This window comes from Microtus pennsylvanicus, chromosome 1, assembly GCF_037038515.1.
Source record: "Microtus pennsylvanicus isolate mMicPen1 chromosome 1, mMicPen1.hap1, whole genome shotgun sequence".
Taxonomy (NCBI): Eukaryota; Metazoa; Chordata; class Mammalia; order Rodentia; family Cricetidae; genus Microtus; species Microtus pennsylvanicus.
Genome location: NC_134579.1, coordinates 27,491,972 through 27,512,761, shown reverse-complemented (window position 1 = coordinate 27,512,761; position 20,790 = coordinate 27,491,972). Strand labels below are relative to the sequence as shown.

Below are 20,790 nucleotides of genomic sequence, written 5' to 3'. Positions count from 1 at the left end.
GCAGAGGGATCATATATGACACTGGTAAATGTGAATTTCTGTATGAACTGATGGCTACTTTCCTGAGAATTTCCTGCTCCCTGCGGCTCCTGTATGCTTCCACCCCCTGGGGTAGAAGCATATGCTGAACAGAGGAGAAAAAAATGCTCCATTCTGTACTTCCACTGGTTTAGAAAGCTACTATTCTTTGAAGTAAGTCTTTCCTTGTCTTAAAAAAAAAGAATGCATTCTATTTTTCCTGAAATTTACATTTAAATGTTCAACATAGTCTTGATATTCATAGGACATCATAAGAGATGTAGTTTTTCGGATTATATACAATTTAAAATGTCTATGTGTTAATTATGTGGCAAAATCAAATCTTGATTTCTTTCTTACATTTAATGACATTTTAAGGTGCTTAGTTAGCTCACAGTGAAAATATTTACAGCCTATGAAATATTATTACAACTCTTTTGAAAATAATGGCATGAGAAAGTATCCCTCTAAAGGTTTTCACATGAAGAATGTTAAAGGGAATGCTTTAGGCAGAAGAAAATTTATGTCATTTGGAAACACAAAAAATAGGAGAAGCAAGAAACAACAGAATATTTTATAACATTGCCATGTGTAGGAGCAAATACAAATGGTTACAGTGAACACATATTGCAATTATCATCATCATCATATAGGTAGATTATGAAATTTATATGAAATCTCCATGTTTGAAATTATGCTAAAGATATGCTAATATGCTAATACAATTTTGTTTGCAGCTTCTGCTTCATGAGTAGTCCAAATGACAACTTATGATGGAATATAATAAGTAAATTAAGCCCAATTCTCAAAGGACCCACTGCAAGAATAACAAAGGGCTAAATAATTCTCTAGTCCAGAGAGAGAAAGTGGAATGAAGTATTTTATTAACTGGAAGAAGTTAATAAAACTGAGAAATGAGAAAAAATGTAAATATACAAATACAGAAATGGTAAGATAAATATCAAAGAGGACAGTAATATAAACAGATTAAATGATCCAATGGGAACACAGGAATTATAAACCCAGATAAAGTAACATATTTAATGACTTAGTGGTAAAATAGTTGTAACTCTATTATCAAGTAACAGGATGCTTGAAAGCCAAACCTAGAAGAATTATACAGTAAATGTTAGACAAAAGAAAAACAATATAGCTACATTAATGTCAAACATGGATAATTTAAGGTGATAAAAGTTGCTAGAAATAAAGAACAAATCATTATAACCATATAGAGAATATTCCTCTTGGAAAACCAACAAAAATAAAAAATCTTTTATTTCATATAACATAAAAATCTCTATAAATGAAATATGCTTAATAAAATATTTCCAAAATTTTAACGGGGCAAAATAAAACATATCTTACAACTTAAAGGATGAGCTAAGGGGATTAAAAATAATCAAAGATGTAGAAAACCTAATAATGCAGTTAGTGAGCTTCACAAAAGGATAAAAGTGAAGCCAGAGAATGATCAAATTTAAAGAAACCTCTTCTGAAATACATGAGCTGTTATAAACTTGAGCTCAAGCTGAGATGAGCTCATATCTCACAATACTAAAAAGATATCCTTGAATGTTTCAAACTCGGTGAGAAATTTGACCTTAAGAACATCAAAGACAAAGAACACAGTGGAGATTAGGAAAGTTTTGAGAGTAAGTGATGTTGAAGATATGCTGTATTAAAATATGTCAGGGTAGATGGAAATGTACACATGAAAACACAAATATTTTTATGTATGTCATCTGCCTTTCATGGAAACCACATATAGCTTCATGGAGTCAACATCTGGAATTGGAAATGTTCTGGGGAAAATATCCTTATTTAGCGAACATGCACCTGTCTTTCCTGCCATTGTTTGCTGAATACTGCACCTGTGAACAGCATATATATTGCATTAGGTGTTAGGAGTAAATTAAAAATGTCTTAAAGTTTAAGGGATGATGTGGGTAGATTACATGCTATGTGATTTTATTTAAAGTGTTGCTGGTTTATGGATTTTTAATATACGTAAATGGTTTTTAAATTGATCCTCTGTGGGTATGGGTACATGGCTGCACTCAATAAGACTAAGAAAAATACAATACAAATGTGAAATTAAAGTGTTTTTAGCTATGAGTCTCTTCTTAGTAAATAGAAGGTTGATTGATAAATCATGTATAAAGAGATACCTCTACATCAAATCCCATAAAAATCATTAAAATTGATTATAAATATTATTGTAAAGGATTAACAAAACACGTAGCTCTGATAACCATACACTAGCTAACAATTTCTTTTTTTAATTAATTAATTAATTAAAGATTTCTGCCTCCTCCCCGCCACCGCCTCCCATTTCCCTCCCCCTCCCCCGATCAAGTCCTCCCTCGTCAGCCCAAAGAGCAATCAGGGTTCCCTGCCCTGTGGGCAATGGGTTTTGATCCTACTGCATGTACTAGCTAACAATTTCTTAAGAAGGTAAGTTCTAGGTGTGGCGTCTCCATGGGGCCGAATTAGGCCCTCCATATGTGAGAGGCAGTGTTGATGTTTGGACTATAAGAGGTGCCCCTGGCAGTAGGTCCAGGATTCACCCCTGGTGCATGAGCTAGCTTGTTGAAGCCCATTCCCTATGGTGGGATGCCATGCTCAGCCGTAATGCAGGGGCCAGGGGCTTGGTCCTCCCCAACTTAATGTGCCAGACTTTGCTGACTCCCCATGGGAGCCCTTACCTGTTGGGAGGAGAGGAGGGGATGGAGGCAGGATGAGGAAAGGGAGGTAAAACTGTGGTTGGAATGTAAAATGAGATTTAAAAAAATTAAAAAACAAAGAAAAATAAATAAACGTTAACAAATAAAAAAAATACAAGAAGCTCTAACAACCAAACAGAAAAAAAGTTATGTATATAACCATACTGTTTTTTGTGAAGCCGTCAAGAAAACATATACTAACACACACACATTTTATAATTCCAGAATGTAGAGAGAATTCTCTCACGTAAATGAAAGATCACCAAATAACTCTAGATACTGCTCTTACTTTTCTAAATGGACATGTTACTCATTGCTTTTTGCCTTCCTTCTTTCACTGGGCAGCAATTAATGCAGACTCAAAATTGGTTACTGTACTAAAAACAAATACTAAATGATCAATTGTAATGCCTTTATCTACAGATCTCTGGGAACAGTGCTAAAGAGGTACCTGAAAAAGTGTAAGATCCATCTGGGGAGGAGAGCTATGATATGGCCATGTGACATAGCCATTGCATTAAAAAAATGTGAGGTGGCTGTAGTTACTTGCGTAAGACCTGCACAAGATTCAGCCTACAGATGTGGGCAGAGCTGCTGAGCACCGGTCCCTCCATCAGGGATTACGGCAGTTATGGTGGATAGGAAAGGGGTTGTCATTTGCTTCAGTGGTGTAGTCACTAATAAAGGCCCATCCTCTAATAAATAACTTCCCACCATAGCTGGTGCCTGCAACCCCAGTTCACCTCTGTGGGTTACAGCAAAAGAGACGCATGGAAGTAGAGAACATTTGGGAAGAAGAGAGCCATAGGGAAAGGGATGTGAGAGGATGATAGGGCTGAAAAGAATGCCAACATTTCTCAAAGAATTTAAAACCAGTGGAAGATTTAAGTAGACACTAATATTTTAATGAATATTTTAAAAAGAACAGTAAACAAAGGGTGTCATATTTTTGTTTCTTATGCAAAGTAAATACAAAAAGTAACTGAGAAGCAATGGAGTATTTTAAAGGAACCCTTAAACAGGAAAGCATTATATGAGAAAACATCCAAGCTAATCATTCCTATGTCACATATGGTTGTCAACATTACAGTAATGTACTGCAGTTAGGTACCAAGGACAGACTAGAAGGCCTGCAGAATACAAACTACTGTCTCTGGACCACTTTATGGAAAGTGTGCATTTTCTCCTTGGTCTATCAAAATAGGCATGGAAGCTGATATAAACCTAGACCCAGAATTTCTGGGAGACTAATGAGAGGGCATGATCTCCTAACGTCAGGTTATCATCATCACTGAACTTTATGCTTTCTAGTTTTTGACTTTTCCAGACTTGTTAACTTGTTGTAGCCTGGTGCAATGTATTATATGTCACTTTTTTCTATTAAGTTTATGACCTTGACACAGCCACCATTATACTGTATTCTTTCTTGTATGCATGAGTGACATATATACCATTTTCAAAACTTACCTAAAAATGTTTTGTTTACTATTCATGCAAAATCATTATTTACAAATATTTAAAAATGAATTTCTTTTCTGTGACTCTTTATGTTCTTCTCTGGATCTCTTTTTCATTGCCTAAAGTAGACTATACCATTTTTTTATTTTTACCAAAACCTTGGCAAAATCACTTTTTTTTTTACAATATGCTGGAAGCTTTTATTTTTATCTTTATTATTTCTTTGGTTATATTTATTAGCATATTTGTTTTATTATACAGGCACTTTTGACTATAAGGCATCCTAAACTGGCAGTTATTTATAATTCAGCCTTAAAACATCATTGCATCTTCTCCCAACTCCCTTTGCCTCTGTTGTAGTATTTATCATCACCTCTTCCTTGCTCTTACCAGATAACGAGTTTGTATTGTCTGGCTAAATTAAGATTTGGGGTTTGAATTTAATCTTCCGTGATTATATTATTCTTGCTTGAGTCTTTAATTGGATTTCTCTCTCTGAACAATGCATAGGAATTCTTTAAACACTTTTGAAAAACCATAAAGTATTTAAACAAATGACTCTGCTGCATGTCTTTGTCCCTTGATGAATTATGATTGCACATGTGTTTCTTATCCATGAGGGCTGAGATTTCCTTTATGCTGTCTTCGGTGTTTTGCATCCCATTTTGAAAACATTTTGCTTTAACTTAATATCTGCAGAAATTTAAGTTTGAGTTGCTAAGTCTACTATTTACTTGTTTTAATGATTTTGAACCTAACTTTGTTTTTATGGTGAATTTTTACAGTTTTCACATAGACTTTGTAAAACCATTGCTGCTCTGCATAACTAATTTGAAATTACTAACCTGAAAGCTGCAATCTGTGGCTGATATTTTTGTTAGCTTTTAAAATCTGTTCTTTCTTTTTTATCCTTCTGTAGGGTTCTACAAGTTCAACATTTTGAATTTAAATTATGGAGGATACAGAACAGCAGCAGCAGCAACAATGCACACATGGAGAGAGAATAGTTTGGCAGAGAGGGAGATTATTGCCCTAAATTCAACAAAAGCAAAAATCAAATACAATTGCTGATATTCCAGCAAAAATTCCCATTTGTCAGTCTATAGTAGATATTCTCTCATCTCTTTTAAATAAAGATTATGCTTCCTAGTAGATTTTGAATTTTGTTAATTAATTCTCCCTACATTGATATGGGAATTTTTTTTTTTAATTTTCAAGTAATTCAGTTTTGTCTCATGGGAAACTAATCTTAAAACTTCTGAAGTGAAAAATACTAACCTTAGAGTAGCCAGGCTCTGTGCTCAGCTCTGCATCCACTAGCATAGAATTAGCACAGATGTGTGCACTTGTTTCTCCAAATGTGGTTTGATAGTTCTGGAAAACAAAGTAAAACAAAGTGCACAGAAATCCTATTTCTCCTTTTCATAATGTTCTCCAGAATAGTAGTCCTTTAGTTTTTAATGTTTTATACCACGCTGATGTGGAAGTCCCCTCTGTATGCTGTGATTACCATTGGTTAATAAAGGACTGTCTTGGGCCTATGCAGGGCAGAATAGAAGTGGTGGGGAAAACTAAACTGAATGCTGGGAGAAGGAAGACAGAGTTTAGAGACAGCATATAACCATCACCAAAAACACACAAGCCAGAACCTTGCCAATAAACCATACCCACATGGCAATATACAGAGTAATAGAAATGGGTTAAATTAAGATGTAAGAGCTAGCCAACAATAAGCTAGAGCTAATAGGTCAAGCAGTGATTTAGTTAATACGGTTTTCTGTGTAGTTATGTCAGGAGTCTGGGTGGCCAGGAAACAAACAACCTCATACAACACCATGCATTTCATTTATTGCAGTATTTCATTACCTTTCATCTTATCAGCTTAATGGTGAGGCACACTAAAAATGGAAATAATTTTTATTTTGGAGAAAATTAATATATACATGCTTACACACATATACATTCCTATATATGTTTCTATAAATGACAACTCATGCACCCAATGTGTGGGAATCATTGCAAAAGGACAGGAAAGGCTTTAAAACCGGGGGGCAAGGACAAGGACTTCACTGTGAAATTATGTGAAATTACTAGAAACCTGAGAATCCATGCCTATAAACTCTCACCAATGTGGTTGTCTAAATATAAGTTGAACCGGGACAGCACCAATGGACATGAAAATGTAGAAGGGGGAAGCTCATGAGGCCTCAACCATACACAAAGAACTCTGGGCAACTAAAGAATGCTGAGAGTGGAAATATTTTTAATGAGCTGTTAGTAAGAAATGATATACTTCCTTATTAAATTTTGGCAGCTAAATAGGATAAATCTCTCTCTCTCTCTCTATATATATATCTATGTCTCCTTCCTTCCTTCCTTCCTTCCTGCCTTCCTTCCTTCCTTCCTTCCTTCCTTCCTTCCTTCCTTCCTTCCTTCCTTCCTTCCTTTTAACCTTCCTTCCTTCCTTTCATCCTTCCTTCCTTCCATGTATCATTTAAAAAGACCTACACATATCTGAAAATTACAAAGAAATACATAAAAATGTGGAAAACTGAGAGACTATTTACTAAAACTAAACAAAGTCAAAATCTACAATGAAACGCATTTTAATATTAATATATACAGCTTAATAAAAAGGTAGAGAGTTTGCCCTAAATCACCTTTCACAGATCCTTACAAAGGCACTAATAAAATTATCTGCCGGCTGAAACATTTTCCAAATGAAAATGACAAAGAAGATGGTCATGCATTGTTGATTTTTCTCAGATGGTTTAGCATAAAGTTTAAAATTATGTAGATATTTAAGAATTCCTTATGTGAAGAATCTTGAGGCTATTTCTAGTAAGACAGCAGATGATGTCAAAATTCTGGGCAGCTGTAGAAACTCCTCAGTAGAAGCCATAACACAAGTATCTTCTATAGCACAGTGGACGCCAGCAGCTATAACCATAGCCACCATAGCCACCACCATAACCATAGCCTAGCCTAGGCCAGCGTAGCCATAGCCCAGGACTCCACAGTGGCTGCCTTAGTAACACATGATCTTAGAAGTGGACTGCTCAGAGAAAGAAGTAGGATCCCTCAGTCTGGATGATATCTTCTTCCAAGGACCATTTATACTGCTGACTGGTGGGGAAAACCACAGGTATTAGAATGTCATCCTTGATTCCACTCTGCTTCCAGAAACATCAGTGTGCCCTGGTTTACTAGACAGACAAAGCTGCATAACTTCAGATAATTGTGCTCATAGGTTAGAATCCCATGGTCAAATCATGGGACTCTAACATAAAATTCATGTACTGTTGTCAAGATTCTGCCTCATTCTGTATCTAATTTATTTAATACTTATGAATCTCTTCTGTGCTTCTACACCAATCACTGAAATAGTGCATTCTGCATTCTCTTTTTATCTCTGTTGGGTTTGTGATACTCTATAGGTAAAAGATCTTTGTATTTTATTTTCTTTGTTATTGTACAGTAATTCTATCTACAAGAATGTATTTCTACATCTTCCTAATGAAGAATGATCTGGTTATTGGTTGTTGTAATCTGCTGGCCTGGCCTGTCACCTGGGTACCCTGCCCCTTTAAGAGACAAGCCCTGCCCACTCCCAAATGCCCTCTTCCACTGCCAAGGTAAGTGGATCTCCTGCCTCCTCTCCATCCCACTGTCTGTCTGACCAAAGAGATACAAAAGCAGAAAACCTGAAGATATTGAATTGTATTGTTTAATCATTTAGTTATTTGATATTATAAATCTTTTTATACAACAGTTGAGAGTCAATCTTGAAAACATTTTACAGAATATTGTGAAGATATCATAAACATAATCATAGTCCAACTGAAGATGAGGAATTAGATGACCATACTGCATTTCAGGTTTGTTTCAGATATTTTCTTGTAAAGTTAGAATTCTTGAAGATATTTTTGAGTTGCTGGCATGAAAATACTTGGAAACACTTTCAGGAAGATGCATCAACTCTTCAGTAGAAACCATAAGACCAGTATCTTCTACAGCACAGTGGGTGGCAGTAACCATAGCCACCGTAGCCACAGCCATAACCACAGCCATAACCACAGCCTAGACCACCATAGCCATATCCCAGTCCTCCATAGTAGCTTCCATAGTAACACATGGTGTCAAAAGAGGACTGCTTAGCTTAGGACCAACTGTAGGTTCCTTGAGTCTGAATGTCACCATCTCCTAAGGGCCTTTTATATACCTGGGTGTTTGGTGGGGAAAACCACAGGTATTATAATATTTCCACTATGCTTCCAAAAATATCAGCACGCCATGGTTTACTGGGCAAACAAATCAGCATAGCTGAGATAATTGTGTTCATTTGTTAGGTTACCATGGTCAAATCATAAGACTTTAACATGAAATTCTGGTTCTATTTTCAAGACTCTGCCTCATTCTATTTTTAGTTTATTTAATACTTATGAAACTCCACTGTGACACAATACAAATAATTTAAATAGCTATCTCTTCTTTTTATGTCTGTTTTGCAGTACTCTAATACATAAAAGGTCTTTATGTCTTCTTTGCTTTGCTTTGTTATTATAAAATAAATATATCTAGAGGCATGTATTTCCTAAGTTCCCTCATGCAGAATGGTCTGGTTATTGTTATAGTATTGTTAACTTGGTGACACAATATATAAATAAGCATATTTTGGTTTTATTTTAAATGTATTCTACTCATATATATTCAGTCGCATAATTTTTTACTCTGTTTTGCTAATCCCACTTGTTCACAAGCATAGGAGATCTATCTATCTTCTGATAACTTCTTCAATTTCTTTCTTAAATGTCTATTTTGTTATTATTACTATGGCTTTGTGGTATAATTTGAAATTAGATTCTGTAATAGGTCCAGCATCTTCTTTATGTTTATTGTTGTTTGGGCTCTTAAGATCATCTTATGCCTTCATATTTCCTTTAGGATTGTGTTGTCTACCTCTGTTAAGAATGCAGTTGGTATTCTGATGGAGAGTGAATGAAATCTGTGTATTGTTTCAGCAAACATAGCCATTTTCATGTTGTTAATTCTCCCAATCCATAGGGGTGTCATTCCATAACCTAGTTTCTTCTTCAGATTATTTTCTTCACAGAAAATGGATGCTGCTGATAATTATGTTAAGAAAAATGAGCCAAACTGAGAAAGACAAATGCTGGGCTGCTTAGATGGCTCGGTAGATAGCAGCACACACACTGTGCTCCAAGTCCTGAGTTGGACGTGAAGGTCCCAAGGAGTTAAGCCAGTCTCACATATTTTTCTCTGATTTCCAGATGTGAAATACAGCATATGTATGCCCTCCATCCAATACAAGTGAACAAAGAAAATGAATACACTTTAATAAAAAAGCCACAGATTTTCATGTCCCCAGGGAGAACGCAGTGCTAATCATTCAGTTAAATAAACATACTATTAAAATGACTCTTAAAGACTTATTTTTATCTCCATAGACTAGTATATTCCCCAGTTCCCATCAATGAAGTTTCTTGCAATACATGGCACTTAATAAAGAGATATTCCTCATAACTGGTAAATTTCCAGATAGCAAAAAAATGGAGTTTTAAATCTTAAATTGAACATTCATATCACACTTCAAGCAGCCTCAGAGATCTTTTAGGAGAGGAGACAGGAAGATTGAAACCTAAGAGCTGGTGAATGACTTCAAGGGACTGTTTTCCAGACAACAGGGCAGACAGATATTTGAACACACAGTGATTGTGACATTATGCATAAGACACAGGCATGCTCCAATTACACAAATTTCCAGCATGGCAGAAGGAGGGGGGTAGACCACTAGTAACAGAGGTGGTATTAGCATTTTATACTTGCTCAGAGATCAGTTTTGTTAATGACGTGACCTCTGGCAAGCTGACCACACATTAGAGAGGGATTCATTATTCAGGAAAGCTGGGTGATACAAACTGGACAACATGAGGGGAATCAGAAGAAAAATAGTAAACTCAAAGTTGAGTGGGAAGAGAGATGATGTCTTAGATAGGGTCCCATTGCTGTGATGAAACACCAAGATGAAAAGCAAGTTGATGAGGATAGGGTTATTTAGGTCACACTTATGTATCATTGTTCATCACCAAAGGAAGTCAAGACAGAAACTCAGACAGGGACCTGAAGGCAGAAGCTGATTCAGAGGCAATGGTGGGTGCTGTTTACTGGCTCACTCATCATGGCTTACTCCATGTTCACCATTGAAACTGAGAACCAGCTTCCAATATTTCTGTAACTAAATCTGCCATTTTGGGGGATTATTATATCCTGAGTTGTCCCTGAATTTCCTGCTTCTCATGGGGGGAGGGATGAATATCATCTGAAATGAATACTTCCTTAAAGCTTCTCAAATCTAATCTTTCTATAGGATTCTATTTCACTTCTTCATAACCTTGTGGGTTATTATCATCTCCTAGTTATTCTTGTATAGTAACTGGAAAAACTAAGGTTGTTCTAGTAATCTTGGACTGACCCTCTTCAGTTTCTTCATGCAGAGGCACAGCAGATTCTTGTCTAAATTCTTCTGTCTGTATCTGAGTATTTTCTTATTTTAATTAATAAGTATTTCTGAGGCTTGTATCTTATCAGACAGCTTTTCCAGTTTTACACAGTTGTCAAGGAACTTTTGAAGGATAAAATATGAATTACCAGACTCACAGCAGTTGAGATCAGCATATGTGAATCTCATTTACCCGCTCATTTACTGCTGCCATTTTCAAGCCATCCAAAGCAGCACTATCCATGCTATCCTAATGCCTTGCATTGTGATAGTTCCCATCCTTAACATGGGGAAAATTCATTTTTAATACCAGTTAGTGTAATCCTTAAGAACTTCCCAGGTGTCTCACCAAATCTGCTGACTTTCCAGTTTGTCTGCAGTGGCACCAGCAGAAGCAATTCGATGGACTGGCATCACCTCTGTCCATGTGGTCCTGCCACGTATTGGAACACCAAATGCTTTTAAACTAAATTTTAATCTTACAACTTTACAAATAGATTTGAGAGTCATATCTGACCTGCCACCTAAGAGGGGTCAAAGAGTAACCAGTTGACCTTCCTCCTTAGCTGGCATCTCAGAAAGAGAGTTTCTCTTCTGCTGTTCCAAACCAAAACGGCTCTCTTCACTGCTTCCTTTGTGTTGCTCTATCCATTTCCTGGACTCATCTATTCTCTATGGCTACTTCCTGTTGACTAGTTCCTGGCTCTGTCTCTTGAAAATCAATATTACAAAATGGAAGATGGATGTTACAGAGCATGTGGATAAAAGGGAACCCTTCTCCCTTTGATGGGGATGTAACTTGGTGCAGCCATGACAGTAAATACAATGTGGCATGCTTACAAATACATAGGAAAGCGACAGAAGATCTAGAAGTTATGCTACTGCTATTATAATTAAATCAAATTATTGGATCTTAAAGAAATAGGTGCACTACCAAGTTTATTGTTGCATTGCTTACAATAATCAAGTTATAAGAACAATCAAGTATCCTGAAAGGATATGCCTCTCTCCAGTGCCCTATACTTCATCCTTATCTTCGTCCATTTTTCTTCTCCCTCTCCATTTCCTCTCCTTCACTCCCCTTCCACTTTTCCACAACCACCCCACATGTGACCAGACAGATACAAAAGCACAAGACATATGGAAATTGGTTGGATTGTTTAATCATTTAGTTATTTGATAGTGCATACATTTTAACACAAAAGTTGAGAGTCAATCTTGAAAACATTTTACAGAATGTGATAAATATAACATAAAACATAATCACAGTCCAACTGTGAACATGAAACATTAGATGGCCAAGTAGTATTTCAATTATTTTTCAGATATTTTAGTAAAAAGGTAGAATTTTGTGAAGATATTTTGACTGTCTTTGAAATACTCAGAAACATTTTCAGTAAGGAAAGCTGGGCCTCTGTAGAAACTTCAGTAGAAGCCATAAGACCAGTACCTTCTACAGCACAGTGGGCGGCAGCAACCATAACCATAGCCACCATATCCACCATATCCACCACAGCCTCCATAGCCACCATAGCCACCATAGCCACAGCCATAACCACAGCCTAGACCACCATAGCCATAACCCAGGCCTCCATAGTAGCTGCCATAGTAACACATGGTGTCAGGAGTAGACTGCTTAGGTTAGGACCAGCTGAAGGTTTCTTGAGTATGGATGTCACCATCTGCCAATGGCCTTTTATACACCTGGCTGTTTGTTGGGGGAAACCACAAGCATTATAATGGCATACATGCTTCCTCTGTGCTCAGAAAACATCAGCATGCCATGGATTATTGGACAAACAAATCAACGTAACTGAGATAATTGTGCTCATATGTCGGGATCCCATGGTCAAATCATGAGGTTTTAACATGAGATTCTGTTACTGTTTTCCGACTCTTCCTCATTCTGTACTTAGTTTTTCTAATGCTTAGAAAACTCTACTGTGTCTCTATGGTAGTCACTGAAACATCACTCTCTGTTTTTATGCCTGTTTGTTTTATAATACTCCACAGGTCTTCGTCTTTTCTTTTCTTTCCTTTCCTTTCCTTTCATTTTGTTTCTTTAATTATAGAGTAATTCTATCAGGAGGAATATATTCCCTTAGTCTCCATAACAAAAATGATCTGGTTATTGGTAACTTAATGATAGTTAATATCTACATAATTTCATTTTGGTTTTATTCTTAATGTATTTCTTTTATATATGTTCTTTCAAATTTTGTATGTTTTCTCTTGTGCTACTGTTAATTAGCTTTTATTACTATGGCTCTGAGGTTTAACATGAGATCAGGTTTGGTGGTAGGTCCAGCATCTTCCTTTCAGCTTTGTATTACTTTGGATGTAGGTTCATTTTGTGCTTTCATATGATCTTTAGGATTGTATTGTCTAGTTCTCTTAGAATATGATTGGAATTTTGATGAAGATTTCATGACATTTCTACATTTGTTAAGCAAACATAACCTCTGTCATGCAATTAATTCTTTCCATGCCATGAGCAGGAAACGTCCTTCCATATCCCAGTGTCTTCTTCAAATCGTTTTCTTCACAAAATTTGGGCTCAACTGCTCATTATGTTAAACAAAATAAGTCAGACTGAGAAAGACAAATGCTGAGCTGATGAGATGGATCAGTACCTAAAGGCACATGACACCCATGCTTGAAACATGCTGTGTTTTATGTAAGTGTCCTATAAGGTGGAAGGAGAGGACCCATTTTCATATTTTCCTCTGACTTCCAGGTTCATGATATGCCATATGCATATCTCCATTCCAACATATACAGAAATAATAAAATGAATAAAATTATAATAGAAACAAAAAAACCACAGTTTCACAGGTTCTAGTAGAGAACCCACTACTGATTATTCTGTTAAATGGAAATACCATCAAGATGATTACTAATGACTTATTGTCATACCCTTAGATCAGTACATCCCTCAACCTCCTCCTTCTTGGAGGAGGAGGGAGTTAGACTCCCAGTAACTGAGGGGTAATTAGGATTTGATAGCTTCTGAAAGATCAATTTTTATTAGTGATGTAATCTCGATATGCTGGCTGCAAACCAAAGCAGGCCTCAATTCTAAGACAAGTTGTGCAATACTAATTGTACGTCCTGGGCAAAAGTAAAACAAAAATAATAATCTCAAAATTGGGAAATAAATACAGTAAGGGTAGGAATTGAGGGGATGACTACCCTTAAAAAAACATTGTATGGATTTTATAATTAATGCATTTTTTTAAATTAGAAAATGTCTTTATACTAAAAGTTTAAAAAGAAAGTCAAATGCTGCATAACTTGTGCCATGTACAGAATCTATATTTAAATTGTTTGTGTGTGTTTATGTGTGTATTTCTTTGCACACTCTGACATAATAAATCATTCAACCAGAAAGGGCTCCATGAGACGAGAACATATCAGAGGGATGGGAAAACAAGAGACTATTGCAATACATGAACCATAAAAAGCAAAGGAGGGGTAGGGGAAGGCAGGTTATAGAGGGATGAATGAGAACCAAATCAAATGGCCAGTGAATATGAAATATCAACGTGAAACCAAGTATAGACTTCTTAAGCCCTGCTGAGTGTAGCAGTTCACCTGTTAACCTTGCGTATCATTTGAAGCAAGTCAGATTGCCAGACTAGCTAGAATGCTAGATTCCTGCTCTAATGACTCTACCTCAATATGTAAATTGGAAAGCAACTGAGAAAGACCTGAACTTCAAACCTTTCCATGTTAGCACGCTCATACACATGTACCTGTGTACACACATTCACATGAACACCTCTGAAACACACAGAGTTGTCACACACATAAGAAAATAAAATGAAAACAGACAACTTTTCATGTACCAATTAAGAAAGTTCTGAAGAACGGAACCATTAACTGTATCAAGGAAACTCCATTCAGAGGAAGAAAACAAGTATATCAGGCAAGGGATGAATAAACAAAATTAATAGAGGGTATGCATAGCTAAAGCTAAACAGCCAAAAAAATATAAACTGATGCCAAAATGTGACAAGAATTAGAACAGACATTTTTCAAATGAAAAGCTATAGATGGACAAGTGGACCCAGTAATGTTCTACTAATAGTGCAGAATGTAAATCAAGATCAAGATGAGATTGCACCCAACAACTGTTAGGTAACCCTTGTGTAAAAAGATGAATGTTATGTTGGCAAGGTTGTGGGGTAAAGGGAACACTCCTGTATTGCTGGTGGGAATGCAAGCTGGTACAACTCCTTTGGATGTCAGTGTGGTGATTTCTCAGAAAATTAGGAAACAACCTTCCTCAAGACCCAGCAATACCACTTTTGGGTATATATCCAAAGGATGCTCAATTGTGCCACAAGAACATGTGCTCAGCTATGTTCATAGCAGCATTGTTTGTCATAGCCCGAACCTGGGAACAACCTAAATGCCCCTTGTTCAAAGAATGGATAAGGAAAATGTGGTACATTTACACAATGAAATACTACGCAGGAGAAAAAAATAACGACATCTTGAAATTTGCAGGCAAATGTATTGGGCTAGAAAACATCATTTTGAGTGAAGTAACCCAGACACAAAGACAATTATCACATGATCTCACTCATAAGTGGTTTTTAAACATAAAGCAAAGAAAACCAGCCCATAAATCCCAATCCCAAAGGCTTAGACTACAATGAGGACCCTAAGAGAGACATACATAGATCTAATCTACATGGGAATTAAAAAAAGACAAGATCTCCTGAGTAAATTGGGAGGATGGGGACCTTGGAAGAGGGTTGAAGGGGAGGGGAGAGGCTGGGAAGGGAGCAGAGAAAAATGTAGAGCTCAATCAATAAAATAAAAGACAAATAAAAGAAAAAATGAATGTTACAGAGCACATGGATAAAACTTTTCCATTGTTGATGGGAATATAACTTGGTACAACCATGACAGAAAATAACATCCAGGATGCTTGCAAATATAGAGGGAAGTGACAGAATATCTAGAAGTTACACTACTGTTATTATAACTAGATTAAATTATTGGATCCTAAAGAAATAGTGCACTGCCAACTTTATTATTCCATTGTTTATAATATTCAAGTTATAAAAACAACCAAATATCCATCCAAGACCCCTGAAAGGATATGTTTTTCTCTCTCTGATGTCCTCTCCTCCAACCTTATTTTCCTTCTTTTTTCTTTTCCCACTCCATGTTCCTCTCCTTCACTCCCCTCTGACTTTTCCACAACTGCACCCATATGTGACAAACAGATACAAAAGCACAAAGTATACAAATTATTTTACACTGTTTAATATTTTAGTTGCTTAAGAATACAAACATTTTTACACAAAGATTGAGAGTTAATTTTGGAAACAATTTGCAGATCATGATGAAGATAAAACATTTTTGCAGATAATCACAGTCTGACTGAAGATGAGGAATTAGATGATCAGGTTGTGTTTCAGTGATTTTTTCAGGTATTTTGGTCTAAGTTAGAAGTTTTGAAAATATGTATGTGTCCCTAATGTAAAAATACTTGGAAGCTCTTCTAGTCAGGAAGACTGGGCATCAGAAACTCTTCAGTAGAAGCCATAAGACCAGTATCTTCTATAGCACAGTGGGCGGTAGCAGCCATAACCATAGCCACCATATCTACCACATCCACCATAGCCACCATAACCACCATAGCCACAGCCATAGCCTAGGCCACCATAGCCATAGCCCAGGCCTCCGTAGTATCCGCAGTAGTAACACATGCTGTCAGGAGTGTTCAGAGAAGATAAGCAGTAGGCTTCTCAAGTCTGTGTGTCCCCACCTGCCAGAGGCCTTTATATACCTGTGTGTCTTTGGGGAAAACCACAAGTATTGCAGTGTTATCCATCTCTCCACTGTGCTTCAGAAAAACATCACAAGTGCATATTTTACTATATTTACCAAGCTGCATGCCTGAAATAATTATGTTCTGTGTCCTGAACCCGTGATCAAATCATGGGTGTCAAAACGAGGGTCTGGGGATATTTCCAAGACTCTAGCTTAATCTATATTTAACTTATTATGTGCATATGGCCTGATCCTGTTATATGATGCACATAAAATAATTGTCTGCTTTTGATATCTGTTTTCTTTAAGGATTTCATAGGTAAATTTATTTGTTTTTGCTTGTTTTGTTATTATAGAATATATTGTATCTCAGTGAATAAATTTCCTGGAACTTGCTAATGAAGCATGATCTGGTTGTTGTTGGTGATCTACATCTTATATAAACATATCATCAGTTGTTATTAGTGTATTTCTTATACATGTTGATTTTAATTTTCTGTAAAAATCAGTGGCCATTTGATAATTTTCAGACATGCTTCTCTTTGTCTCATGTCTCATATGGTAGTATTTTAGACTTCATTCTTAAACATATATCAATGAGTTTGGTTTCCAACATCAACTTTTAGATACAGTTTTTTTTTTAATTAGAAGTCACATTGGCTTTCAAAATGGCACTGCAGCTATATCAGTATCATGTCCCTTGAATAATTTTTTCGAAGTCCTGGGATTATATCAGTGCTGGAGATTTTGTCTAGCATGAACAAAATAATAGGTGCTACCAACAGTATTGTTCTCCCTAAAAATGTGCCTGAATTCATTAAAAGGGAACAATCTAAGGATTCTTTCTTTGTGTCAGTTTGTAGCTGGTGGAAAAAGAGGTGGTGTAAACAATGAAACCAAATCACCAAGAGACATATAATAACATTCATTAAAATACATCTAAACAAAACACAATAACCTTCTTAAGATACATACAAGTAATATTATACAGTCTGAGTAAGTTGTATGTTTAAATACATATGCACATACAAATAGTTATATTCATATAACAACAATTAATTAAAGATAAGTTATAAATTGGAAAGAGAGCAAGGATGGGTATATGGGAATGTTCGGAGTGATAATAGAGAATGAGGAAATGCTGTAATCATACAATCTCAAAAATGAAAGAAACAGTAAAAGAAAAGTAAATTTTGGAAAAAATATGAAAGCAGAGAATGCGTTTGACAGTCAAACAAACATCCATAGGAAAGGTACCAGACCTCTAAGTGTGGGAACTGAGTGAGTCCAGGAGAGGAGGTTTCCATTCTTAGTTTACGGGGGCTAGCTCTATAAATAACTGCCTATCAAGTAGGAAAGAAAGAGGTCAAAGAGGTATATATTTAGAGGCCATGGTGCTGTGTTTAAGGAAACTAAAAGAATCCACAAGAATCTCTGAAAATTGGTAAACACTTTGAGCCTTAAGAAACAGGCTACAAAAATCAACATTTAAAAATCTGAAGCATAGTTACATAGCCCTAATGAGCCTGTCAAGAAATCAAAGAAGGCACAATTATCAGAGTTCCACATGTTAACACGCTCAGGAATCCCATAAAAACAATAAACTGGAAGTCATAATACACACACACACACACACACACACACACACACACACACACACACACCCTCATGCAGACTTGTGCAGGCCCTGAGCATACTGGTTTAGTTTCTATGTGTGTATATGAGCTTTTCTCAGTTGGTTTAGAGAGACTTATTCTCCTGGTGCCTTCCATTCCCTTTGGCTCTTACACTACTTCTGCCTTCTTTTCTGTGAGTTTCCCTGAACCCTCAAGGGAAGGATTTGATGCCACCACTTTGTGCCACCACTGCCCTAGCTCATCATGCAGGCAGTACATGAATGTAGTTAAAGGGTTGTAGATGGGCTGCTGTTTACATTTGTCTTTTGAGAGTATGTAGAGTATGTTCCTGCACCAAAGATGCTGAAGTGTAGGAGTGAAGGCTCCATGGGAGCACTGGCTTGACAGCTCCATCTTTAATGAGTTGTGTGATGTGACATTCCCCTTTGTATGCTGTGAATATCATTGGTGAATAAAGAAACTGTTTTTGCCCATTGATAGGGAAGAACTTAGATAGGGAAAACTAAACTGAATGCTGGGAGAAAGGAGTTAGAGTTAGAGAGAAACCTGCTGGAGACAGATGCTGAAAACTTTACTCAGTAAGCAACAGCCATGTGGCAATACTCAGATTACTATAAATGGGTTAAATTAAGATATAAGTGTTAGTCAATAAGAAGCTAGAGCTAATGGGCCAAGCAGTAATTTGAATAATATAGTTTCTGTGTAATTATTTTGGGTCTGAGCTGCTGGGCGTCTGGAAAACAAGTGGTCTCCCTACAACAGTTGTGTAGATGTTGTCTTCAGCAATGAGGCCTATCATTTTGTGGAGAGCTTTCTTCTTCTTTTGGTTTGTAACAGTCAATTTTGATGTGATAGTTTTTGTTTTATTTTATTATATTTCATGTTATATATATATTTTTAAAAATGAATGATTGAATGAGTGAAATCCTAGCTACTATGATAAAGTTTAACAACGAAACTACCACTTCTACCTGCTTGGAGAGGGAAAATCAGGTTTTTCTAATAGGGTGACACTGAGTATATCAACTAGGACAGGGCTTATAGTCACGAATAGATGACCAGAGGATAACTGGATTCCAAAGGGTTTTGTTTTGTTGTGAGTGTATGTGTGTGTGTGTGTGTGTGTGTGTGTGTGTATGTTTCTTTTTGATGTGATTTTGTTTTGTTTTCTTTGTTTGGAGGAGTTTTGTTATTGTATTGGGTTTCTGTTTGTTTTATTAAAAAAAACTTAATGTTGGATTGGATAGAGAATCTGGAAGATTTGGGAGAGGGGAAGTATATGATGAAAATGTTTAAATTTAAAAATTGTTTTTAATGATGAAAAATAAAGATAAATCTTCAAAAAAACTCAAAAAAGAATCCAAAAAACAATTTCACTCATAATAGTTTTATAAAGTATCTTGGTCTAAATCTAATAAGTGGTTAAAGAACCTCTATCATGAAAACTTTAAAGAACTGAAGAAAAGCTGAAGAAGACAGTAAATAATTGAATGAAATCCATGGTTGTGGATTGTCAGAATTAGTAATGTAAGAATTATATTTACTAAATTAATAGATGTATTTAATGTGGCCTTTATCAGAATCTTAATTATATTCTTAACAGAAGTGGACAACACAATACAAAAAGGAATGTGAAAACTAAGAGCACTCTAATACTCAAAAAATAGAATGCTAAAAAGAAAGAGCGATGCTGGAGGCAATGTAATAGCCAAATCTCAGATTATTCTACAGAACCACAGCTAATGACACTAAATGCCGCTAGCATTAAAGCAGGCATGAGGTTCAGTGGAAAAATACAGGAAGTCTGGGGGGAAATCCACAGCACCCTGGTTACTTAATTTTTAACAAAGGTATCAAAAAGCTATATTGCAAAAATAAATCTCTCTTGAGTAAATAGTGATGGAAAAATATAACATCTATGTGTACAAGAAGGGAACTAGAAGATAACTTCAAATGGACTTACATTCTTAATTTTAGTCCTAAAATTTGAGAAATTTAGCCGAAAGCATAAGTAAAATTCTCTAAAATGTATTTTCAGGAAATAACTGCAATGATCCAGAATATAATACTGAACATGCCTGCATGGTAATACAGGATAGCATGTAAACAAAGCCAAGCAATCACACATGCATACACGAACACATGCATGCACACACATACACACATACACCCAAACTAAATAAACCCTGTTGCAAGTCATTACAAGAGTAATGAAGTGTGGAGTAATTCTTTACTAATTATTCATCATATTAGAGATTAATATCTTCAATAAATTAAATTTTATAAATCCACACACTTGAGACTAAAAAGAGTGGTTGGGGGCAGGGAGCTGGGAAAGTTAATTAAGTATTACAAAAATACAACTTCATAGCCTACATTTGGGTTTCCTCTAGCCAAATATGGTGTGGGAAGTCCTTTTGTATATGTGTTGCTTTTATTGATTAATAAATAAAGCTTCTTTCTGCCAATGGCTTAGAGGAGTCAAATCAGGTAGAAAATCCAAACAGGATGTAGAAAGAGAGTATGGTGAGTCAGTGAGAAGCCATGTAGCTATCACAAGAGACAGATGCCTCCACTGGAGTCCGTTGAAACTTTGCCAGTAGGCCACGACCTCATGGTGATACACAGATTAATGCAGATGGGT

The 20,790-nt window shown here is 36.1% G+C and overlaps 2 protein-coding genes across 2 annotated transcripts; both read right to left on the bottom strand.

The window, feature by feature from the left end:
* Positions 1 to 12,144: 12,144 nt before the first annotated feature.
* On the bottom strand, positions 12,145 to 12,336 carry LOC142838672 (keratin-associated protein 20-2-like). The gene has a single exon (XM_075954237.1). It carries the CDS (start codon positions 12,334 to 12,336, stop codon positions 12,145 to 12,147), a length of 192 nt encoding a protein of 63 aa, XP_075810352.1.
* A 3,932-nt stretch (positions 12,337 to 16,268) lies between these two features.
* On the bottom strand, positions 16,269 to 16,445 carry LOC142838665 (keratin-associated protein 20-2-like). The gene has a single exon (XM_075954225.1). The coding sequence runs from the start codon at positions 16,443 to 16,445 to the stop codon at positions 16,269 to 16,271; it is 177 nt and encodes a 58-aa protein (XP_075810340.1).
* Positions 16,446 to 20,790: the final 4,345 nt, after the last annotated feature.